Here is a 26089-nt window from a genome sequence, read left to right as displayed (position 1 = left end):
GGAGCGCTTCACAGTTCACCTGCTCCCCTCCAGCGCGGAAGCACGACAGGATTTTTTACTCGTGAAACTTTCCGACCACATTTGCTCTTCCAGAGACGACCCCCGATTCCCCCGTCTAAAACGTTTGTATTGGGTAGCGTAGCGGTCTACTCCGTTGCCTACCAACACGGGGATCGCCGGTTCGAAGCCCCGTGTTAGCGTCCCTACAGACCCAACTGGCCGTGTCTTCGGGTGGGGAGCCGGATGTGGGTGCGTGTCCTGGTCGCTGCACTAGCGCCTCCTTTAGTCGGTCGGGGCACCTGTTCGGTGAGAGGGGAAACAGCGTGATCCCCCCACGCGCTACATCCCCCTGGGGAAACTCCTCCCTGTCAGGTGACAAGAAGCGGCTGGCGACTCCACACGTATCGGAGGAGGCACGTGGTAGTCTCCAGACCCCCCCCCTCCCCCCGGATCGGCTGAGAGGGTGGAGCAGCAACCAGGACACCTCAGGAAATAGGGTAATTGGCCAAGTACGATTAGGGAGAAAATGTTTCTATTTCCACATAAAGGTGCGAATATGTTCAAGGGAAATACGCCTTTCGAAATGTCTCCTATACTCCGACTCAAAATACAGCTCTCTCATGCAAACCCCCGAAAACGCTGCGACGTAACATGGAACTGCCCCACCCGTTAAATACCAGTATTACCAGTATTTGACACTCACATACTATTACTCTTTTCTTTTTTAATAGGTTTACTTTTCCCGTAACAAAGTAAATCATTAAGCCAGTTGGTGATTTGGCAGTGTTTCAATGTGAGCAAGACCGTTGCAGTGAAAGGCCTTTAAAGTGGAGCCCTACCAAAAGCCGACAGCTCGGGGTCCTTCTTGCTCTTGACCAGAGAAGACGGAGGGTTGATCCACACCACAGCGGCGTGCAGCAGCAGATCCCCCATGGAGAGGTCGGCCACCTGGTGGTTTATTTTGTTCAGAGAGGAAAATATTAAGAGAGACCTTGGCATTATCTGTTGCATTTGTGGGAGGTCGTCCTTTTAAAAGGGGGTACGTTTCATGGCTGCACAAAGCAAGTACTCTGAACTTCCCTACAAACAAATGAAGCCATTAATTGGAACACCGTGACCACTGATTTCACCTCTTTCTTATCCGCAGTTTGTTCGTTGATGAGCTGGTCAAACACGGCCCCGTACTCCTCGTGCAGCTTCTGCATCTCATTTATGTGGCTCGCCACCTTGTTCATGGCCTTCATCGCAACTGAGCGAGACAAAGACGGGTCACGGTACGCGTCAGACTATAATAGACTTCATTGCTGTGTAACAAATGACTATCATTAAGAGTGACTGAGAGAAAAAGACAAGACACCCCCCCCCCTCCTTACCATCCAGGTGGTAGTGCTCCTCACTGTCTGGGTCGGTAAGAGAGTAGAGCTCCTTCAGCAGCAGAGGATATTTCAGGACCCTCTGGATGGGTTTGATCAGGTAGGACTCCAGGGTGGAGGAGTGCTGCTGTCTGGGGTTTCTCTCCGCCAGAAAAGCCTTAAAGTCTCGGTCCGTCTTAGCTGGAGGAGCAGAGATGTAAACATGTCGTAGTCATATAAACATGCCATCTTAATATTTTAGGACGATAAACCACAACACCTGCCTTAAAACACTGGAACGACCAAGGCCGTCATTTTGACCGTTTTGGATTTTCAAAGTTTAATGACTTTGTGGAAAAGATACAGACCTGCCGCTCCCTGAATGCTCCTAAAATTGCATATATTTGCTTTAAAATGAATTTTAGATCAATTGCACAAATAAGTTACGATAAGATCTACCTAAAACGACCATGAGCGGTCAAAATGACCGTCTCGTAATTTGCACGTGATCGTGCACATCATGTCACTACTTATGACGTGTGTTGGTCGCATCATTTCCTTCGTCAAGTTCATTGCTCTGTCCTAGAAACACACTAGCGTCCTCCAGTGCAGAGAAATACTCTAAACTTGATTTTTGATTATTTCCAACATGTCTGGTTACAGGCGCACCATGACTACCACCGAGGCGCTGCAGTATTTACAGGCGTTGGACAGCGGCCATTTTAAATTGTTTGAAAAATAGCATCAAAGTTGTTAAAATGTTAATTTTGGTGTCAGTTAGTTTCATAATAGACACACTAACATATGTAATGCATTAATATCTCAGCTGGGTATTTATCTTGACAGAATATAGAGTTTAAAAACAGCGGTCATTTTGACCACCAATGGTCGTTTTAGGTAGGAGTGAAATCCCGGTCATTCTAGTGTTGCCAGGTCTGTGGTGGACCATAAAAAACTCAATTTGGTTGCTGCAGATTTGTTATACAGGTATTATACGTTTTTTGTGTATTATGACAGGAGCACATAATGGCTGTGCGATCATGGCGCGAGTTGAGAACAACACTCGTACCTTTAGCCAGGACCTTGGGGACCTTGGTGTGGCTGGCACAGAAGGCGCTGTAGATCTTGAAGCGGTCGGCGTAGTACAGGAATGAACCCCCCAGGGAAAACAGCACTTTCTGCGAGGCGACATGGCGGTGGCTCGTGTTATTCTGCTACAGCATATTACCACTGATCCAACTTCCCAGCGACTATACCGGCCCAGCTAGCATGAGGAGTCATCCAATTTACGGTGATGCGGAACTGAAACCGGTTACACAAGGAATGTGCAAGGATTTCAAATAATGACCTGTGATCTATACAGCGAGAAATATACTCGATAGTATTTTGTCGTTCTTTTATTTCCAGACACATTGAAAACTGGAAAATTGCTCGCTGGAAGAAAATTGCAGATAACCGTTTATGACAAGTGGAACTGCTATTTGACGGTCCTACATCTCAGAGATAAAGTTACCCACAAAACATCTCTACAGGAAACCTGGACAGATGAGGCGTTGACAAATTGAAATACAATTCAAAAAGAAGAAACTTTCCTCACCTTAAACTGCTCCACCCTCTCTAGTTTGTCCAAATCGGGGACCAGTCTGGTCCCATCTTCAAGTGTCTGCAGAAACTCCACCTGGAACTCCACCATCTCCCCAAGGTTACCAAAGAGCACATCCAGCTACAAAAATACAACACAGAGTCTACCTGAAAACGGACATCATCCACCTGCACTCAGTCATGTGGCCTGGGGTCATCATCATTTTCTCCTAAGATTGTACCCAGCCAATTACCCCACTCTTCCAAGCTGTCCCAGTTGTTGCTCCACCCCCTCCGTTGATCTGGGGAGGGCTGCAGACTACCACATGCCTCCTCCGATACATGTGGTGTCACCAGCCGCTTCTTTTCACCTGACAGTGAGGAGTTTCAGCAGGGGGACGTAGCGCGTGGGAAGATCACGCTATTCCCCCCAGCCCCCCCCCCCCCCGAATAGGTGCCCCGACCGACCAGTGGAGGTGCTAATGCAGCGACCAGGACACATAACCCATATCTGGCCACCCACCTGAAGACACAGCCAATTGTGTCTGTAGGGACGCCCGACCAAGCCGGAGGTAACACGGGGATTTGAACCGCCGATCACCCGTGTTGGTAGGCAACGGAACAGACCGCTACGCTACCCGGACGCCGCGTTAAATACCGCCTTCAACCAGGCAGGAGAGGGCTAGCCAGTGAAACCAGATGACGTAGCATCGGGTTGAAATGAAACCCAGCATACTCACGGCTGAATACCCTCAGAGTACGCTGGTGCTTGGTTTTGCTCCGTACTACAATATCACCAACAATTCAGTCAAAAGTACTTAAGTCATATTGAAGTTCGTCATAACATCACGTAACATACAAGGAATCGGTATCAGGTGTTCGTTAACAGCAAGGGTACCTCATCCTGTGTGAGGAAGTTTTCCTTCTGCAGGGGCATCAAGTAGCGCTCGATCAAGCAACGGAGATCCTACGGGACACATAAGCATAACAGAAATGAATGAGTTATGTTCGCAGAGGCACGCAAGTCAAAGTCTCTAGCGTGAGTCTCCGGCGGCTGTGGCGCCATCATGGCTGGTTTCGATAATTGACAGTGAACAGCATCAAATCTGCTCTCCCAGGTGTGAATCTTGATCCTCCGTGACAGCCAAATGGACAGCATGCCCAGCAGCAGGCCGGCCTGTCACACTCGCCAGAATGGTCATGGATATAAACCCCGCCCCCCCCCCCCCCCCGTCTTCATACGGGGAGAGTGGGTGATGACCTGTGAGCTGAATGAGTTGTTTCTCTTTGGATTTCAGTTTGACGCAGATGAATCGAGCTGCTTCTTTTTGTACACGTTTGTCCTATTTATTTATTTATTTATTTACGGACCCCCCCCCCCCCCAATTGTACTTGGTCAATCGCTCCACTCTTCCGAGCCATCCTGGTCGCTGCTCCACCGCCTCTGCCGAGCCGGGGAGGGCTGCAGACTACCACGTGCCTCCTCCCATACATGTGGAGTAACCAGCCGCTTCTTTTCACCTGACAGTGAGGAGTTTCACCAGGGGGGCGTAGCGCGTGGGAGGATCACGCTATTCCCCCCAGTTACCCCCCCCCGAACAGGCACCCCCGACCGACCAGAGGAGGCGCTAGTGCGGCGACCAGGACACGTACTCACATCCGGCTTCCCATCCGCAGACACGGCCAGTTGTGTCTGTAGGGACGCCCGACCAAGCCGGAGGTAACACGGGGATTCGAACCAGCGATACCCGTGTTGGTAGGCGACGGAATAGGCTGCCACACCACCCGGACACTTGTCCAATTTGGATTGGATTTTATTGCTTTTTGTACTACGCAGTGTTGTAGTACTCGAGTCCAGGACTTGGACCCGAGTCCCCGATTTTCAGGACTCGTGACTCGACTTGGACTTGAGCACCGACGACTCGGGAGTCGAACACTGGGGGACTCGAGACTCGACCTCGAGGTTTAGCGACCCGCCTACAACACTGGTGTGTGCGTGTGTGCGCACGTGCTCGCGGGTGCCTTTGTTTGGCTGTTGTGTCACAAAGTAAACAAACTGCCTTCGAAGTGGCGACAGCTGTGGCGTCTTGTTGCATGTCGACCTTTTGTATTTTGTATCTCAGCTCATTCGCGGTGCCAGAGTGGAGCACCGGAGCCCACCTCGGAACTCGACTCAGACTCAACCTTGATGACTCGGACTCAGGTAACGGGGACTGGACTCAGACTCGGCCTCTTCTTTGGGGACTCGAACACTGGGGGACTCGGGACTCGACCTCGAGGTTTAGCGACTCGACTACAACACTGGTACTACGACCACCTGGCTTCCTTTGCCTGTGTAAGCTGGATGAGCACGCTCCATCTACCATTGCAAATGTGCGGATATGTTATTCTCATTAAAACACAGACTCACAACACAACACAACACAACACAACACACAGCTTGCACTGACTTTGACGTAAGTCTTCTCCGTCTCCACCAGCTCGTTGATGACCTTGCGGAGTTTGTCCGCGTGGGACAGCTGTCTCTGGGTGGCGGCGGCTGCCGTGGGCGGCACAGACGACACAGGGCTCGGGGTGAGGGAGGACGAGGAGGAGGAGGAGGAGGAGGAGGACGACATCGGGCACTCCGGGGGATTCATCTCGTGGAGGCTGCGGCAGAAAGCAGCGACCTGCACTGTGCTCTGGAGGGGAGAAAAGGAATAGAAGAAAGAAAAGAAATGGGTGTCAATTTTTGCACTTTACTGTAACAAATAGGGTCTGGGGCAGCTCGCAGTGTTGCGGTGCACTTTTGACGCACAACGCTGGTGGAAAAACAACAAAAAGACCAGCTTCTGAGACGCGTTGCGACCGACACATCAGCTTTAAGACTGCCAAAGGTTGAGAAGAACAATTCTTCATCACCAGCCTCAAACTAAAACACAATTTATTTCACCGTAGGCAGGATGTGCTTTCTCTCATCTCGTCTTCAGCCGCTTCTCCGGGGTCGGGCGGCGGCGGCAGCAAGGGGAGTAGGGCGCTCCGGACCTCCCTCTCCCCAGCAACGCCCTCCAGCTCCTCCAAGGCATTCCCAGGCCAGATTGGACATGTAGTCCCTCCAGCGAGTTCTGGGTCTACCCCGGGGTCTCCTCCCAGTTGGCCGTGCCCGGTAAACCTCCAAAGGAAGGCGTCCAGGAGGCATCCTGATCAGATGCCCGAACCACCTCAACTGGCTCCTTTCGAGGTGAAGGAGCAGCGGCTCTACTCCGAGCTCCCTCCGGAAGCTGGGCTCCTCACCCTATCTCTAAGGCTGAGCCCAGACCCCCTACGGAGGAAACTCATTTCAGCCACCTGTAGCCGCCATCTCACCCTTTCGGTCCCTAGCCAAAGCTCTAGACCATAGGGGAGGGTTGGGACGAAGGCTGATATGATAGGCTTTCACGAATAACAAAATATGAAGACCCCTTCTCGTTACACCTTTAAGTGCAATCACCAACACACAATACACACTGGAAACAGAACGACAAAACATGAGGGAGTTACCTCATAACACTTGGGAACACGCACAACTATGTACACACAGCACACCAAAATCTATCCAAAAACGTGCAGCATCTCCAGTCATCCTGGCTGGCATTTGTTCCCTTGCACTGTGATTTTTTTTTAAAAAATTTTTGTTTAGTTTTCTTTACTTGCGTTAGCTTGAATATGTGCGCTCTCGCAGATCTTGCGTGTGGTTTTCTCGTCCGCTGTGGGCCGGGGAGGAAACGCCGCTTCGCTTCATTTCACGCGCACGAGTACATGAGGCGAAACACGACGAATAAAAGTGCCGCGGAGTAGGATGGAGGTTCATCTACATACACACCCCGGCTCGGCTCGGCCTGCCCAGACCGTGTCCCACCTTCAGCTCCGGTACAAAAAAAAAACATACCACAAACGTGAGCAGACTTGCCGAACCCGAGGCCGACGTCCTCCCTCTCTCTCTCATAGCGCGCCAACAATGCCGCCACCCTGTCGTGCAGCAGCTGCCACGGCAGCTTGCATCTGCTTCACTTCAGTTTTACACAAGTTTACACCGCCACAGTCAGAGCAAACACGCTAAACGATACAGTCTGATGTGTTGGGCACCGTTGTGCGTACACACACAGGTCAGCAAGCTCATATAAGAAGACCCCCGCAAGGAGCTATGCGTGCAGGATGGAGGTTGTGTGCTCGTCCTTTCTTTCTAAGGCATTGAAGTGAACAGGAGGAGCTCGCGGGCGACAATAAGTGACAAGAAACAGAGAGAGAGAGAGGAGAGAGAGGAGAGAGACAACAGTGATGGAGAAAGCGAGAAGTCGTACGTGTCTACAGAAGTACAATGCACCATGTGTGATATAGCACTTTTTTTCCCTAATACTCAAGAAGGCCTTCAGAAACGGTTCTCCATCGGCAGCCGGCTGAGTTACTGGAGTGACGGGTCCAGACAGGCGTCACGAAGCCCGCCAGAGAGACGGACAAGCATCGAGACCTCCCACCCCGCCTCCTCGCTCTCCACGTAGACGAGCTGAGCGGACAGCAGGGCGGTCGCAGGAAGCAGCACGTGGGACGTGGGGCAGGACACGAGCCGAGCCCCGACCACAGGCGCACACGTCTGCAGCGCATCACCGACCGCCACGGATTGGCCTTCAAGATCCCGTTTGAATCTGCCTAAACGTAACCCTACTTGTACGACAAACCTAACCTCTAAATTCTTACATCGGAGTACAGCAGCGGCGTCATTTTCTCCCCCCCAAAAAAAGCCAGTTTCTACGTCGTGATAATTCAATCCCTAGACAGCGCTGCCAGATTTGGGTGGTTTGGATTTTGGGTTGCAGTGGGTGGGGGGAACACAGGGCTTGGGCGGGTGGACTTTATTTGGTTTTACATGATTTGGGCGGGTTTTGAACTATATTAAAAAAACAATGTTAAGATAGACCATTGACGGTTTCCGGAAAAAAGATGCTATTAATATATATATATTTATGTGTATATATATATATATATATATATATATATATATATATTTATTTATATATATATATATATATATATATATATATTTATGTGTATATATACACACACACACATAGTATGTATATACAGTATATACAGTATGTATATATAGTATGTATATACAGTATATATAGTATATATATATATATACATATATATATTCAGAAGATGTATTCATTTGTTATGCAAACTAGTTAATTTCTCCACCACTCAACACAACATTGATGAGTTACCATTATCAGCATGCCCACCCACAGTCATATATACATACATACATACATACATACATACATATATATATATATATATATATATATATATATATATATATATATATATATATATATATATATATATATACTAGAAGAACCTCGCTACAATGTAGCGGTTTGGTTCTCCACCCGTCTAAATCTCCCTCCTCTTCATCCTGCCAGCTAACCGCCTTCCCCCTGCCCCTAAACCCCCCCCCACTCCAACTCCCTCCCCCCCAAATGCTCAGAATCCTCTGAAATGCTGAGAAAAGTGGTTTTGAGCCATTTTTAGAAAATGCATATTTTGCATAATTATGCATAATTATTATAATTATTTTAATGTTCTGCTGTTTTTCTGGTCCTCTCTGGAACAATACCTACCACCTCCAAAAAAAATGAGGATCATAAGTGCATTTTTGCAAAAATGCATATGTTGCATAATGCCAAAACATTTCCGAGTCCCGGAAATTTTTTTTTATACAGGTGAAAAAAATCAAAGATGCTCAGAATCACCTGAAATGCCGAGAAAGGTGGTTTTTAGCCATTTTTAGAAAAATGCATATTTTGCACAGTTATGCATAATTTCAATTTAATGTTCTGCTATTTTTTATAGGTGCCCCCCGATCATCCCCAATAACCTCCAAAAAGAATCAAGGCCCCAAGTGCTTTAGTTTGGCCGTTTATAGACTCTCACACAGACACACACCACACACCAGACACACATTGTGAAAATACAGGAGTATATATATATATATATATATATATATATATATATATATATATACATAGTGGGGGAGCATTTTCCCATGTGACACTACTCCTTTCTGCTCTCGCGGGTGTGCTCAGAGGTCCAACATGGACCGGGTGGACGTCTGCCACGTCCCGCCCTCCCACACAGCTGATGAGCGGCGGCGCGTGGCAACATTTACCCAGGAATGCAGCCAGTTTACCATGGAGATCATATCGCCATACGATAACGATCATACGCCGATCAAATCCCCACATTATCACACGGAGATATCACAGCTACTTGCTTTCACAAAGCAGAATAGACGAGGGCAGTTACTGGGGGCAACGCGCCTCGTTGGCGCTTATGCTGCCATTTGTTTAATCTCCAAATACTGCACAACAACACGTGCGAACGTCTCACGGCGCTGGTTATTAGTAACAGATGCATTATGGGCACACCCCTATGAGGGGCAGCCCCAATAATATAATAATAATAATAATGCATTTTATTTGTGGCCACCTTTCAATACACTCAAGGGCACCTTACAGAACACAGTAAAAAAAATAAAAATAAAGCAGCACTGTATCAGACAGCATAAAATCAAAACAAAGCGGGGTAGACAATACAGAGTTAACACGACAGATAAGTATAAAATCAACATCTGCACAAAACTCAGCGAGGCGTGGATCAGACTGAATGCAATTAGCGAGAAACGACGATGCCGTTCGCTGTAAAAGCCGCACGCACAATCGCACACTAGATCTACACAGGCCAACACACGGTGCCGCCTCCGAGTTCCTTCTCATCTAAAGGATAAAGCACACGGCGGAAGGTTGTGCAGACACACCCAGCTGCGGATGGATATCACAAGTGATTGGATATAGGACGGAGGTGGGCCTTCTGCTCTGCTGCAGCTCAAAAACAAGCCCGGTGAAGTGCAAGAAAGGCCAGGTTCCCGTCTCCGTTCTGCTAGCTTGCTCCGCTCGCGCTACCTAGCAGGTTTTGTTTTTCCCCCAACGATGACGACAGTAAGCTGCCCCCCCCCTTTTTCTTTCTAACGTTGACTTGACTGTTGAGCTCGGTCTAGCATGGCCTCAATCTGATTGGCTAAAACTTTTGCTTTTTTCCTCTAAGGGGAACCAGGCTAAACTGCTGCTAGCGATTCACTGACCATTAGACAGGTTATGTAGTGGTTAGCTTTAGGGTTAAGGTCACATAGTGGTTAGGTTTAGGGTTAAGGTCATGTAGTGGTTAGGTTTAGGGTTAAGGTTATGTAGTGGTTAGCTTTAGGGTTAAGGTCATGTAGTGGTTAGGTTTAGGGTTAAGGTCATGTAGTGGTTAGGTTTAGGGTTAAGGTCACATAGTGGTTAGGTTTAGGGTTAAGGTCATGTAGTGGTTAGGTTTAGGGTTAAGGTTATGTAGTGGTTAGGTTTAGGGTTAAGGTCATGTAGTGGTTAGGTTTAGGGTTAAGGTCATGTAGTGGTTAGGTTTAGGGTTAAGGTTAAGTAGTGGTTAGGTTTAGGGTTAAGGGTTAAGGTTATGTAGTGGTTAGGTTAAGGTTATGTAGTGGTTAGGTTAAGGGTTAAGGTCATGTAGTGGTTAGGTTTAGGGTTAAGGTCATGTAGTGGTTAGGTTTAGGGTTAAGGTCATGTAGTGGTTAGGTTTAGGGTTAAGGTTATGTAGTGGTTAGGTTTAGGGTTAAGGTCATGTAGTGGTTAGGTTTAGGGTTAAGGTCATGTAGTGGTTAGGTTTAGGGTTAAGGTCATGTAGTGGTTAGGTTTAGGGTTAAGGTCATGTAGTGGTTAGGTTTAGGGTTAAGGTCATGTAGTGGTTAGGTTTAGGGTTAAGGTTAAGTAGTGGTTAGGTTTAGGGTTAAGGGTTAAGGTTATGTAGTGGTTAGGTTTAGGGTTAAGGTCATGTAGTGGTTAGGTTTAGGGTTAAGGTCATGTAGTGGTTAGGTTTAGGGTTAAGGTTAAGTAGTGGTTAGGTTTAGGGTTAAGGGTTAAGGTTATGTAGTGGTTAGGTTTAGGGTTAAGGTCATGTAGTGGTTAGGTTTAGGGTTAAGGTCATGTAGTGGTTAGGTTTAGGGTTAAGGTTAAGTAGTGGTTAGGTTTAGGGTTAAGGGTTAAGGTTATGTAGTGGTTAGGTTAAGGTTATGTAGTGGTTAGGTTAAGGGTTAAGGTCATGTAGTGGTTAGGTTTAGGGTTAAGGTTAAGTAGTGGTTAGGTTTAGGGTTAAGGGTTAAGGTTATGTAGTGGTTAGGTTAAGGTTATGTAGTGGTTAGGTTAAGGGTTAAGGTCATGTAGTGGTTAGGTTTAGGGTTAAGGTTAAGTAGTGTTTGCATGCAGACTCATGATAACTTTTCAAGACCGATCAAATACAAGACTTAAATTAACTGTCTTAAATTTTTTGAATGGACATCAAACTTTCTCTGAGAAGATAAATAAAAACATTAGACAATTTGAAACCAAAACATTCCTTCCTTGGTGGGAAAAAGAAATGAATATTATAGTGTAGGGAAATTTTAACTTTTACGATGATGGTAGAGTACTGCAGTGGCATTCATGGCATTGAATTGGACTTCCACTGTTCTGGTGTCAGTCTTTACTGAAGTTTTGGCGCCATTGGTCTCGAGTTGGGCTCAAAAGTCTTGGACTTAACTCAGACTTGCCCCACTAAAAACTTGATCTGGACTTGGTCTTGCCTTTCATAGTCTTGTCCACAAGGTTAATTAAAGAAGCTGCCATAGAATGGTTCAATTATTTTTGTCTAATCACTTGGTTTTGGAGCGAATATCTGCTGAGACTTGCATTGACAAAATGTGGCCCAACCCTGCAACCCAAGAAATCCTTTTATTAATGTGTTGGAACATCTCGATACTGACCTATGACACATTAATAACCTTTAATGAAATAACGAGAAACAACTTAAAGACCCTTTACAAGGCATGCCTTGTTTTAAAATGCTACCATTTAAGTAAAGTTTTCCACGGCAGTCCATCGTAGTTGGTATAGATAAAAGTGGAGGATTAGGTTCCTCACCCTCAATGTCTGAGCAGTCCCAGCTTCCTTAGGTCCTCGTGGCTGTCTTCTCTGTTCTATGCAAGAGGGGAGATCAGCACACTGATGCCATGTGATCGGGGCAGTTTCTGCGAGTCTTTGGTGGCGGGCGAGGCAGGCTTCCTTGTTACTGGTAGTCCGTCTTCCCTGAATACTTGGAAAAAATCTCTGCCACTGCTCAGAGACACAAGGCGCGGTCTGGCGTTATGCAGCTGAACGAGGTCCTCTTCAGCCTCACTAGATTTGGGACTAGCCATGGAATTACTTAGACCAGTGTCAGAGCACTCGAGACTGGCAGATTTTATACCCGTTATTTTGGGCGGGGTTAACTTTTTGGCCAACTCAGCAGGAGTGTTGGGTGGAGTGCTGCTTTGTGTCTGCACATAATTTGTTGACTCAGACATTTTTCACAGAAGACAGTCTGATAAGTAGCACTGGTTCAACTGAGTCGCTAAAAGCAGAAGTTGCAGGGAGAAGATCAGCAGCCTGGATTTCTGTAAAAGTTGTGGAAGTGGATGGGACAGAGGGGAGGTGAGTTAGTGACCCGAGCAGGAGATGGCATGGAAGGAGATGTCGGGGTATGGGGAGCTGGTGGAGTGATGGGAGAGCCAGGGATGGCCCATGACCTGCGGGAATTGGGCGAGAGTTTTGGACTCAGGGAAGGGCTCGTGTCGGCCTCGTTACTCTTTAGTAGACCAAGCTTTCGAAGGGCCTCCATCCTGACCCTTTGGGGATCCAGCATTGCCCTGTCGCTTGTCGATGGGAGAGAGTGTCCCGAGTTTCTATCAGAGCCCACCACCGAGGTCTTGTGGGACTTGAGGATAACGTTAGAGGGAAGCTTCTTTGCTCTCGGTGCCACAGCAGGCAAGCTTCTGGGCTCGGCTAGCTCAGAAATAGGGTTGGGTTGGGCAGCGGCGGGGCTGGCTGGCGTGTTAAAACACTGAAAGTTTTCTTTATTAGAATACATTTGTGGTGAGGCCTGGCTTCCTTTGGCTTCCGAGAGAAGCCGCCTCTGTTGACTCTTCCAAGTATTAGCAAGTTCACCTGGTCAATGTACAAAGTTCAAGTGTTTCCAATTCACCTGGCCTAAGTGACTGTACAAAGTCCTACACCGGGTTAGAAGGTGGGATGGTCGTGACCTGTTCAGCGTGAAGGTAAGACATTCCTAATGTGTATTTTCAGTTTAAGAGAAATGCTTCAGTTGTGTGTGTCACTATTTATTTGGCTCTTTGATAGCATGGGATTATGCTGTATGTGGGGGGGGGGGCCTACACTGTAATTTGGCATACTGTCAAGGCTCGTGTTGCAGTTTACCAATGTAGGTTAAAACCTGTCATTTTTGGTATTTGAGCTGCCCCTTTATTTCTTTGTTCTTTTTAGGGCAGAGGGCAAAAACGGGTAGAGTGGTATCGTCGCACTGCAGGATGTGTTCAGTTTCCTCGTATCTGCATTCCAGTGCACTTGCCAACACTTAAATTGTCGTTTTGCTATTGCGCAATATTGAAGTATCGTAGTGAGCCACAACACTGTTGCTATTGTTTATGAATTAATTTGCATTGTTTATCTATAATATTTGGACTTTTTTTTTCTTTTATCAATTTGGGCAGATTTTGTGCTCTTATTGGGCTGGGAAACATCAAACCAATCTGGCAACACTGTCCCCTGGATATTGTATATCAGGACTACACGATTTCTGTTCTTGCATGAACTTTTTGGGGGCCAAAAGTTCAGCGGGACATCTCACCATGATAACCTTACAAATTGCTAATTCCAACAAAACGGCTGAATTGATATGACAACATAAATCAATACAATCCTTAACCGTCAGCGAGTAAGGGAGTGACAACGGCGTTGCCCATGTATAACTGCTGTCATCGGAGATAACGTGGAGCTTTTGGTGAGGTCATTTTATTGACAGCGGTTAAAGGATGGCTGATAAAACCAGGTCAGGGGCCGTCATTATCGGTCCCATGGCCTGTCCTCTGGTGCAACGGGCATCACAACACACAGTTTCCACTGTGGTATTCAGACTAGCTGTATGATACTGATCGATGCAGACATACTTAGCCAGACACGCACAAAATTCAATATCAAAACTTGGAAATCTGTCACTTAACCCCCGGTTAAGTGTCGGCAGGTCAATAAAAAGCGTTTCACAGCTACGGCGGATGGCTGCGGGACGAGAAGTACACAATTCAAAACGGCATAGCTGACAACTCCTGCTCAATATGGTAGACATCCAGCAGAATTGTCAGCGCCACAATGACGGCAATCTGATTGAAATGACTCTCAATCATGCTGGACAGACATACTGAGCTACGTGGTGTCCAAGACACACACACACACACACACACACACACACACACACACACAGACACACACACACACACACACACACACACACACACACACAACAGAGCAGAGCAATGACATTGACGGGCTTGCTACCCCTAATAGGGGTCTTGCCCTTAACAGCCAGAGGAATTAGCGACAGCCGAGAGGCAGAAGGACAAGTGGGGGGGGGGGGAGGGGGGAGGCAGAGAGATGGCGGCAGGATGGGGATAAAAGATGGATAGTCTAGAACAGAGGGGGGTCAAATAAATTGCTGGATAATACTACACCAACAACAATCAGCACAACATCCATCCATCCATCATCCCAACCGCTTATCCTGCTCTCAGGGCCGCGGGGATGCTGCAGCCTATCCCAGCAGTCACTGGGCGGCTGGCGGGGAGACACCCTGGACAGGCTGCCAGGCCATCACAGGGCCGAGAGACAATTTAGTACAGCCGAGTCACCTGACCTACACGTCTTTGGACTGTGGGAGGAAACCGGAGCTGCTGGGGGAAACCCACGCAGACACGGGGAGAACATGCAAACTCCACACAGAGGACGACCCCCAAGGTTGGACTACCCCGGGGCTCGAACCCAGGACCTTCTTGCTGTGAGGCGACCATGCCAGCCACTGTGCCACCGTGTCAGCCATCAGTACAGCAATAAGTACAATAATAAGGATGAATATGGACAAATCCTTATCTGGCCTATACGCATATATAGATAGATAGATAGATAGATAGATAGATAGATAGATAGATAGATAGATAGATAGATAGATAGATAGATAGATAGATAGATAGATAGATAGATAGATAGATAGATAGATAGATAGATAGATAGATAGATAGATAGATAGATAGATAGATAGATAGATAGATAGATAGATAGATAGATAGATAGATAGATAGATAGAGATAGATAGATTCATGATCGATCAATCGATCAATTATTTCATCAGAATGATACATCTTGCCTTCTCTCATCTCAGATGGAACCTGTGAGGTGAAGGTGCACTAACTGAATGGTGTGAGATGTTCACCAAGACATCACGTTACACATTTCAATATTGCCAAATGCTGCAAGTTTTCAACTTTGCAAACTGCATTGTCGATATATACAACTTTGTACAGCCGACTGCACCCCGACTGATGATCAACGCCGTGCGGACTCTTGTGCGAGTGTTCTCTCCAGTACTAGCAGTGTGTACGTTTTCAGCCTGGGAGGTCCACACTGGAGGATCACACGCTTAACCCCCGGTGATGTTTAATCCGATGATGCATCTATCGAGCTCTGCAACAACGCATTAAGGATGCAGCGAGACGGACAGACACACATCGGGGGGGGGGGGATAATGCTCACCAGCTGCAACACGTCACGGACGGACTCGGAGGAGCGTTTGGAGTTCCTGTTCCTCCGAAGGGCTGACATGTCCGTCGCCTCGAGTCCCTCAGGCCAGAACCGAGAAGCAGTCAGGTGTCCATTTATCTGCCCCGACTTCCTGGTACATTGCATTCCTCTGAGTCACTGAACGAGTCAGTGCCGGACGCGGCAATTTAAGATGGCAAGCTGCAGAGTCTCGTATGCGGGGAATGGTAGACTGCACAAGGCCATTCACAAAGCACTTGGAAAGGAGAATGCGTATTAATCAGCGCCGACACTGCTCTAAAACACTGAGGAACAAAACTAGGTCATCAGCAAACTGACTGAGCGGGGCAGCTCACAGTGAAAATAACAGCCGCGTGATCACCAGCAACCTTGTCACCCCACTTCTCCACGGCAGCTATCCGATCAAGCATCCTCTCGCTCGCTCCTCCGAGTCCTCCCGTCATCGCTCCCCCACTCCCGTTATCCGTCCATCTTTCATCCGTCACCGCCTCCGTATCCTCTTTACGTCTCACTCTTCTGGCCAAGTACCTCTGACCGCAGCCTGGCATACCAGACCGGCAACACAATACACCTATCACAACATCCCAAGACACGACGGGGAGGGAGAGATAGGATGAGAGGTGAAGATGCTGTGGGCGGTTAGAGTCGCACACCCGAACAGTAATCTCTCTCTCTCTCTCTCGCTTGCTCTCCCCCCCCCCCCTCACGTGAAGTATGTACAGTGTGCGATGCATGCCATACCTGCTGCAGCCTCGTCGTTCCCGCACAACAACACTTACGCAATCTCAGCAGCACCGCCGTGCCCCTCATTACGCCACATTTGCAGATCTCAGGAAAGATAAGGAAAGAATGCAACAGATAAGCGAGCTGTTAAAGGTGCAGATAACATGCAAGTTGTGTAAAGCCTGCAAGGGCAATACTGCAACGGCCCCCGTCTTGTGTATTTATTTGCTAACGGCGAGTCTAAAGCAAACCAGCCCAGTAAGACCTGGGCCTCGGTAAAGGACGGCGCCGGTCCTTTGTTAGAATGGACTTCACACCTATGTAAAGTTACAAGTCAACTCCTCCTGCTAGTCACAGACCCTGCAGACCAGAAGGAGCCCTTGTTGCCGGCACACACAGACGGCAAACAGGACTGCACCCGTCTGCGGCTGAACACACGAAAACACAACGGGATGAATAAATTGAAAACTGAACATCGGGCGACAAAGCGACACAGAAACGAGCCCAGACAGCCGTACCTTTCACCTCCAGTCAGCCCAGGACACACGGAAGTAGGCGCCCATGCGATCCAGAACCATCCCCGCAAGCGGCGAGGGAGAGCGGGAAGGGGAGGGGGAGGGGAGGGGAGGGGAGGGGGGGATGGGGTGTGCGGAGGGAGGAGTGTGGAAGCAAGCACGGACCTGTTCTCACACCCACCCGCCATAACCGGGGAAATCTGAGAGGCAGGATAAACAGAGATTACACATATCCACACACGTGGCATCCGCACACACACACACACACACACACACAGACTGTGCAGATCCACTCAGGCGCTTGTCGAGATGCAACGGAGCGATGCTGTCCCCGGAGTCTGTCCATCCACGCGGCACCGAAACCCAGAAGTTTAAAAGTAAACATCATTTTCTTAATTCCCTGAATAGAGAAATTACATTTCTCCCTATTCTTAGCAATGCAATAGTGTGTGTGTGTGTGTGGTCTTACTCCACGTCGGTCTGTCTTCACACACGGGCACGGAGTAAAGAGTCTTAAAGTTTGCATTTCAATCACACAAATCCAAAAATCCCCACAGGGAATGACGGGATATGTACTGCGGGAGAGGACGGGGACTTTAATCATTTAATCTCTGTGATTAAGTGAGTGGATTATTGCGCGATTTGACATGAATCGGTATGAATTGATGCAGGGGCGGTGGAGGAGTTCCTGGCAGTCGTGAGCACTTTCCTCATCCGCACGCTCGTTTCCTCAGCCCTGCCGGGTGCGAGTGGCGTGCACAGTGTCTAGCTGCAGGCATGCCCCATGCATATTTCATCAGGTATGATTTTTTTTTTATTTTACATATATCCTACTAATCCTTATGAATAAAATCTTTCCCTCTCATATATATATATATACACACATATAACATTGATTTAGTCCTGTCTGTACGTTCAGCCCCATATTGGCAGATTTTGAATGAGTCCTGTAGCTCTGTGCCTGGGCTGCTTTCAAACAGGGGAAGAAAAAAAAGTGCCAGTCGTCAGAATTCAGCACAGAGCTCCATCTAGTGGACGACTTGGAAATAACCGGATAGTCAGTTTCATTGAGCAGAATAAGAGCCACAAAAAAAAAAAAATCTGTGAAGGCTGATAGGAGAGGAGCGAAGGAGGGACAGGCCAGTCCAAGAAAAGCAGGATGAGGGAAGAGAAGAGGACCAGTCCTTCATACACACGGGAAACCGGTGCTCTCGTGTAAATCATTCTGGACAAAAGCTTCTGCTAAATGAGTTAATGTAGGCGGGGACTGTCATTTCTTGGTTTTGCGAGGTCAACGGTAAAACTTTTTACTCCCACTGTGCTCAGATTGTGAAAAATAATATCAGGGATCCAACGTATTAAACATACATTCACCTCACAAAAACAAAATGGCGGAAACAGTGATTTCTATTGTAATCTTTGACAAATTTATTTTCCTTTTGATTTTTATTATGTTTTGTTTTTTTAAACTAGAAACATCTTGTGAGCCAAATAGAACCTTGTGGCGGGCCAGCTTTGGCCCGCGGGCCCCACTTTGGGCCCGCGGAGCCCACTTTGGGCAGCCCAGTTCTAGACAAAGAAAGTGCTCTAGACAAACTATGTTCCTGTAACAGTTATCCCAACACACACACCCCTCTAAAAAGTCTCAAAATTATACAACTCAGCCCCCCCCCCGTCCCCCGAAAAAGACATTATTTCTTGTTTCAATATACCTTAAAGCAAAACTGGCAGAACCGAAGTACAATCAGCCCCCGCCGGTGAAAGCGAGTGTACCTCTGAGATCACAAGCAATCAATGCCATCTCCATTATCACCGTTATCCCTCGCAATCACTGCGTCTGCTCTGGTTGGTTTATCTTGTTAAGGAGGTGGCTCTATCCTTTGTCTATAATAATGAACACCCCCCCCCCACCCCCGGCGAGGCAGACACTCATTTATCTGCACTAAACGATGTGATTCGCTGTGGCGAATCGAGTAATTAGAATGTAGGGATAATTAAAATTGGCCCACTTCTGCGCCACTTCTGCGCCGTGCGACATGTGACCAGGGGGCGCCGGATGGGACGAGGGGAGATGCGATCCACAGCCTCGCCGCGCTCTGCAGACTGGTGCAGACTGCACAAAGGCTGGTCCTGCATGTAGCATGTAGTTGTTAGAGCGGCTACGCAACACACATCTCCTCACACGCAGCCCGCGGAGGGAAACCACGACTGGCTGGGTAGCAGAATCAAACGGAAACCCCTCGGACCCTCCATCAGCAGCCGTTAATACGGAGCGGTGCGTCGCGAGTCGCTGAAACCGCACCAAGGTTGTGTGGCCAACCTGTCCCCCAGTGACGTCACTGGTGGACAGGTTGTGAAATGTGGAAACGCGTGTACTTCCTGGTTCTGCCGACAGGGGGCATCGTGTAAGAAGATGCAACTAGCTCTACCCACTGTCTAAGAAAATGTGAGCGACAAGGCTGCATTTCACAGCCGTGCGCGGTGTTGTTAGCTGCATTGTCTTACACAACGCCGCGGGTTGGAAAGCCAGGAGGCACGCCGACACCTTCACGGATCAACATGTCAGCGGCGTTTGAGAGAGAGAGAGAGAGACGGGAAACTGCTCGGTGTTGCGGCTGCTAATGGAGTGTTAGCCCTGCAACATATGCTGTATATAGAGACAATGTTGGAAAGACGTGACGCTTTCCCTTTAATGAGCCAATCCCAGGCTCGCTGAACTGAAAAGAAGAGCCATGGGTGCACGGAAATATATATAAAAAAGGTTAATGTTGGCAAAAAATAAATGCTCTTAGAGTTATTTTTATGAAAAGTGTTTTTTTATTTTTGACAAGTGTGACTTGGGTTTCTGATGCAAGCTGGGATTGATCTTAGACGGCTGAGTGGACTGGAGAAGACATCAGAAGAGCTTAAGTATGGAGTCAGGGCCCAAAGACGCGGGGGGGGGGGTGTTCTAGAGCGAACAGCAGCCTCATGTTTATGGTAATGAACAGCAGGCGATGACAGGGAGGAGGAGGAGTGGGGGGGAGGGGTGAAGAAGGGAAGAGGAAGTTCGATCAAGGACAAAGAAGATAAAGGGCAGAGAGCGCAGGAAGGGAATACGATGGAAAAGAAAGGAGGATGGGTGGCTAGCGAGGGAGCTAGAGAGAGAGGAGCACGGAGCCATCCTGTGGGAGGAGGGAGGGCATGTGGTCCTAACCCCGCACCTCTGAATCCTGGTGGCTGAATTATGAGGAGCAGTGAGGCAGATGGTAAAAGAGAGAGAGCAGTTGAATAAAACAAGGAATGAGGGCAGAGAATGCACACAGGAAATGACAGACAGCGAGAAAGAAAGGCAACAGACCAGGCTGAAATGAGATGAAGATCAAAAGGCTCTATATATATATATATATATATATATATATATGCAGTATAGTGTACTGTTTTGTCTTAGATTGTCTTGCTTGCATTGTTTTACTTTATTTTTCTCGTGTGCATGATGACCCCGAGACAATATCTAAAGAAAAGCTTCTTTGTCTTTTTTTCTTTACTGTATCAGGGGAAAGATGATAAAGGTGAATTTAAGAAGTGAAAGAACACTACGCGGTAATGTCATGGAGAAGACCACGCCGTTCTCCTGAACTAAAGTCCTCAGTATGGCACCTCCAAGGAGAACAGATGAAGACATCCATCCTCTGTCATGAGAGGGACTTCTGGCTGGTATGTTTTCCTGATTTATTTCTTTGTCGGCCTCATTGTGCCAATCGAACAATTTAGGAAGCCCCACATTTACTGGACAATACGCCATAGGAAGTAAACTTAACTGGATGATGGAGAGTTGCTCCACTGTATATAGTGAAAGCCTCGTGTTCAATACATAAATACATAAATACAAACCAGCTTGAGACAATCACCAAAATGAAGTGAAATCCACTAATCTCATCATCAGCCATTTCTCCGGGGTCGGGTCGTGGTGGCAGCAAGCTAAGTAGGGCACTCCAAACATCCTTCTCACCAGCAACGCCCTCCAGCTCCTCCGGGGGGATCCCAAGGCATTCCCAGGCCAGATTGGGCATGTAGTCCCTCCAGCGAGTTCTGGGTCTACCCCAGGGGTCTCCTCCCAGTTGGACGTGCCCAGAAAACCCCCAAAGGAAGACGCCCAGGAGGCATCCTAATCATATGCCCGAACCACCTCAACTGGCTCCTTTCGATGTGAAGGAGCAGCGGCTCTACTCCAAGCTCCCTCCGGATGGCTGAGCACCTCACCCTATGTCTAAGGCTGAGCCCAGACACCCTATGGAGGAAACTCATTTCAGCCGCTTGTATCCGCGATATCACCCTTTCGGTCACTACCCAAAGCTCATGACCATAGGTGAGGGTTGGAACGAAGATTGACTGGTAAATTGAGAGCTTTGACTTCCGGCTCAGCTCCCTCTTCACCACAACGGTCCGGTACAACGTCCGCATTACTGCTGATGCTGCACCAATCCGCCTGTCAATCTCCCGTTCCATCCTACCCTCACTCATGAACAAGACCCCGAGATACTTGAACTCCTTCACTTGGGGCAACAACTCATCCCCAACCCAGAGGGAGCAATCCACCATTTTCCGGTAGAGAACCATGGCCTCAGACTTGGAGGTGCCGACTCTCATCCCGGCCATTTCACACTCGGCTGAAACTGCCCCAGTGTGTGCTGTAGGTCGCGTTCTGATGAAGCCAACAAAACCATATCACCTGCAAAATCCAGTCATGTACGCTAAAGAAGAATTTCTTTGTAAAAGTTTATCAAACCTTAAACTAGATCATTCAAAACAGTGTCCTGAAGTGGGTTCAGAGAACAGTCCTGACCAGTCCACAACAGTCCTGAAGCTCTGTTTAAGGCCCATAAAGCTGGTAGAAAATGAAAAAAAAGCCACTTGGTTCTGTCTGAAACATGTTGTGCAATTCTGGAAAATAACTGGCTCCTCAAAGGCCAGAAAAGCACTTAATTCTACAGAGGTTGCCATCGCTCTTTGACCTTCTATTGAGCTGAATCCATAGAAAAGGACCCCGTCTTTCTAGTGTGCGCCCAAACCTGACACCGCAGCACTTTAACAACACCCTGATCTCTGGAAAGTCCTGCCGTAAGCCACCCACCCCCCCATCTCGCCGAGCATCACACTAGTCATGGCACACTGGAGCCACAGAACAACCGCTGTGTGATAGAAGCGAGTCAAGGGACTGAGCGCTGACCCGGCACGTCTTGAGTTTTTCCCCCCGTGGACTAAAAGCTCACTGACACAGATCCGGTGCGAGCAGAGCACATTTCCATCCCTCGTCTTTTGTTCGTGACCGTCTTGGTCGGGGCCATCGACCGGAGTGGTAACAAAAAAAGAAAAGGAAAGAGAAAAAGGACTTTGGGGCTTACTCGTTATCAGGCATGGTCATGGGAATGGAAGCGACAGCCGTGTCTAAGGGAGACGGGCCGGTGCGCCGCGTGTCCCCCTGCTGACGCTGATCAGACCAGACAGCTTCTTAATTAGATAGCGGCACCGATCACTCCCCCCCCCTCGCTCGCACGTACCTGTCTAACCGCCATCTTTCCACATCGGCACGCACGGGGCACGCAAAACACATCTGTTTCACGAGATTAGCCGCGAGTCGAAGAGACCGGCTCACGCGGTGGTTATGAAACGTGATGTCGCACCGCTGTGCACGCCGACAAACATTATTATACACCGCCCCGGCTGCACGCTGTGTATCGTTTTGCTCTCCATTTGATTCTGCTTAATGATGACGTATGGAGAGGGCGGGAGAATGTACCGCTCGCGTTTACCACATGGCGGAAACGTGTGCCAAAACTCTGGGAGCGAGCGGCGCGTCTGCAGGGAAGTGGGTTGCTTACGCTCACCCCTGCATGTGCGCCCCCTGCATGTGAGCCTCTGCATGTGCACCCCTGCATGTGCGCCTCTGCATGTGCGCCCCTGCATGCGATTGTTGCCTCAGATCTTGCTGTCCCGAGGCAGCCAATTCCAACGCCCTTAGTTTAAAAAGGTCGCGAGCATCGCACGTGGAAAAGCCTGTGAACAGCTCCCAACTTTTCACTGGCTATCGTTCCTCCCCTCTGCGGGCGCGGGCGGCCACGTGCACGGCCCAGATGAGGTAATATTTGGAGAACAAGACCAAAAAGAATATCTGCGCAGCGCTACTTTCATAAATCAACACACACGCAGTCACACGCACGGCCCAGGCTGCCGCACCTCTGTCTCACATGTCCACAGCGTTCTCCACTGGTGATCATCCATATCCATATCGTGGCAATGAAACAATGGAGCCAATCAGCCAAGGAAGCCACAGGTCACCGACACAGTCGGCGATACTGGTGCCATCAGTCTTCGTCTTCCTCTGTAATGCACCCGACTGAGAGCATAACATTTCACCCTTTTCAGACCTCTATTGTTATTCCTCTAGTTAGTGTGCATACACATAGGGTTGTTTGTGTTTTTTGGGGGGGGTGGGGGGTGGAAATGTGGTTTTAAAGCAGTGGGGATTCGCGTCTGACCGGCTATGTTAACTTGTTGGATGACTCCGCACCTTATGTCCCGCTCCAGCGCTAGGCTTGTCTTCCGGACTTTGTGGGCATAACCGAGAACCCTCCTCCAGAGACTCATCTGGGCTCTCCACCGTCAAGCCCGACACCTCATCCAGGATGTCCTCTATACACAGAGAGAGGGGGAGGGAGGGAGAGAGAGGGAGAGAGAGAGACTTGCTGAAGAGGAATTGTGCAATACACACTATCCGGAGCCAGTTTTGTTCTCAATAACACCACTTTTGATCTTCCAGGCCACGTGCAATTTTGCCAAAACCCTCCAAACTGAATCATCTCCGTTTTCGCAGCGCACCTTTAGACTACTGCCGTGTTCGAGACCCCCACGTCCGTCCCTCCCTCCTCGTGACAATATCATCTGGAGCAACTCATGTGGCTGCTGGTATTGTTTTTACGTCATGTCTGACCCCCTTGGAGCGCGGCACGTTGTGCCGTGACAGCTCCACAATGTTAAAAAGGATGCACATTAATATTCATGTTCCCCCGCCATGAGCAAGTCCAGCTTGTCAGCCTGTGGACCGCAAGAGCCAGTTTAGAGGGAATACAAATGGTGCCCTTCCCATGACGAAAAGCTGCAGGTAGGCCGACTATCAAACAGCACTTGGCATAATTAACACATCGGGCCCATTCAGCCCTTCTTTAAGAGGCACGTTACGTTACATGACACCCATGTCCTCTCGCCGCGGCGCTGGGACACGCGGGATGTCAAGACATTAATAAAGAATGGAAAACTAGAGGCCAAGTTACAATCAGCAGATCACACGCTTTTCTAATTGCATGAGCTCGTGAATCAAAAGACGACAGGGGCGTCCGGGTGGCTTGGCGGTCTATTGTGTTGCCTACCGACACGGGGATCGCCGGTTCGAATCCCCGCGTTACTTCCGGCGTCCCTACAGACACAATTGGCCGTGTCTGCGGGTGGGAAGCCGGATGTGGGTATGGGTCCTGGTCGCCGCACTAGCGCCTCCTCTGGTCGGCTGGGGCGCCAGTTCGGGGGGACTGGGGGGGAATAGCGTGATCCTCCCACGTGCTACGTCCTCACTGTCAGGTGAAAAGTAGCGGCTGGCGACTCCACGTGTATGGGAGGAGGCACGTGGTAGCCTGCAGCCCTCCCCGGATCAGCAGAGGGGGCGGAGCAGCGACCGGGACGGCTCGGAAGAGTGGGGTAATTGGCCGGACACAATTGGTGGGTGGGGGGGATAAAGAAAAAGATGACGACTATCAAATGCTGAAGCAAAACAATTATACTGATTAGTTTACAAGATGAAACCGATGAATAAAGGTAGGGGACATTCCTTCTCATTTAATTTAATTTCATTTATTTTTTGCAGGATCACGTGCTAAAAACCATTAAAAACGGCCCAGCCTCCATTACACGTTGTTACATTAAAAGCACCGAGGAAACTGACAGGGTGGGTTGATGACTGGAAGCTGTTTCTGTGACAGTGAAGGCGCAGGTCGCATTTGAGATGGGGGGAAAAAGGGGGTCGGCACAAAACGTGTCACTGAGGGGGGGCTTATTGTACGAAGTATTTCATTGAGAATTTACAAAAAGTATGAGATTGTATTTTCCATCAGTTATCATAGAAATACAAGTATCAGAACAAGCAGTCTCGTGGTACGTCCCAAAGACCCATTGGCTCATCTAAATATATCATACTGTGTGTGTGGTGGTGGTGGTGGGGGGGCGTGTTACTGTGGTCCATGTGAGGAGGACCACCCACAGTCTCGCTGTAATGTACCTTGGCTCTGGGAGAAGATGTCGGTGGCGGTGTCCCTCTCCCTGTCGGAGCATCTCGGGGGGACGGGGCAGAGCAGCTGAGGGTCCAGCTGGGGCAGGGTACTGACACTCAGGGTCAACGCCGGGTTAACAAACGCAGCTCTCATGTCGTCCATTTGGAGGGCGGAGGCGGGCTTGCTGTTCAGCAAGAGGATCTCGTCCCCTGCTCTCAAACCTGAGGACGGGCACAAGGGACAGAGACCACGGGAGGATCCGTCAGCATTGAAGAAGCTCCCGCAAGGGTGGCGCTCCCTTGTTGCTGCGTATGTCACACTACACAGGACTTACTGACACGTGTGTCGCTGAGGGAGAATGAAGAAAAGCTAACCGCCTAGCTTGATAAAATCCTGACTCGTTCAAAGCACAGCAGAAACCATCCGTGTGACGTCATTTCCTGACGATCTAGCCTCCTCAAACACAGCCTGGCCTTGTTTTCCTCAGTCTGCTTCTATACGTTAAAAATGCTCACTTCCCTCCTTTTTTGGCCCCGGGGCAAACACCGGATTGGACGGGTCAACCTGGAAAGTGCAAAGCTTGTCTCATCCTGCCCCTGTATGGCGCCACGCAAACTCCATTTGCTTCCACCGGAACAAATCGGTTTGACGCTGGTTCTCTAGCCCCGCCCCCCGACCACCTGTGCCCCGCTCTCCTAATTGACAATCAGCACTTAATTTACTAATCAAGTGGCAGCAAACATCATCCAGTAGAGCTGATTGGTTGTGACAGTTGGTAGGGAAGAGTGAAAGCTCTCCCACGTGCACGCGCGCGCGGGCGCGCACGCACGCACACACGCGGCAGATCG

The 26089-nt window shown here is 48.8% G+C and overlaps 1 protein-coding gene across 1 annotated transcript in view; it reads right to left on the bottom strand.

Moving 5' to 3' along the window:
* The window catches only part of tiam1a (TIAM Rac1 associated GEF 1a), a 90086-nt gene that overhangs the window by 9423 nt on the left and 54574 nt on the right, over window positions 1-26089 (bottom strand). Inside the window, 9 exon segments of the mRNA XM_056284335.1 lie at window positions 840-948; window positions 1131-1249; window positions 1374-1553; window positions 2422-2530; window positions 2950-3075; window positions 3832-3900; window positions 5384-5614; window positions 23495-23616; window positions 25250-25462. Coding sequence (XP_056140310.1) covers window positions 840-948; window positions 1131-1249; window positions 1374-1553; window positions 2422-2530; window positions 2950-3075; window positions 3832-3900; window positions 5384-5614; window positions 23495-23616; window positions 25250-25462 — 1278 coding nt within the window.

The sequence above is a fragment of the Lampris incognitus genome, chromosome 8 (assembly GCF_029633865.1).
Source record: "Lampris incognitus isolate fLamInc1 chromosome 8, fLamInc1.hap2, whole genome shotgun sequence".
Lineage (NCBI taxonomy): Eukaryota > Metazoa > Chordata > Actinopteri > Lampriformes > Lampridae > Lampris > Lampris incognitus.
The sequence above is the reverse complement of the archived record's forward strand: the minus strand, read 5'-3'. Positions and strand labels throughout refer to the sequence as shown.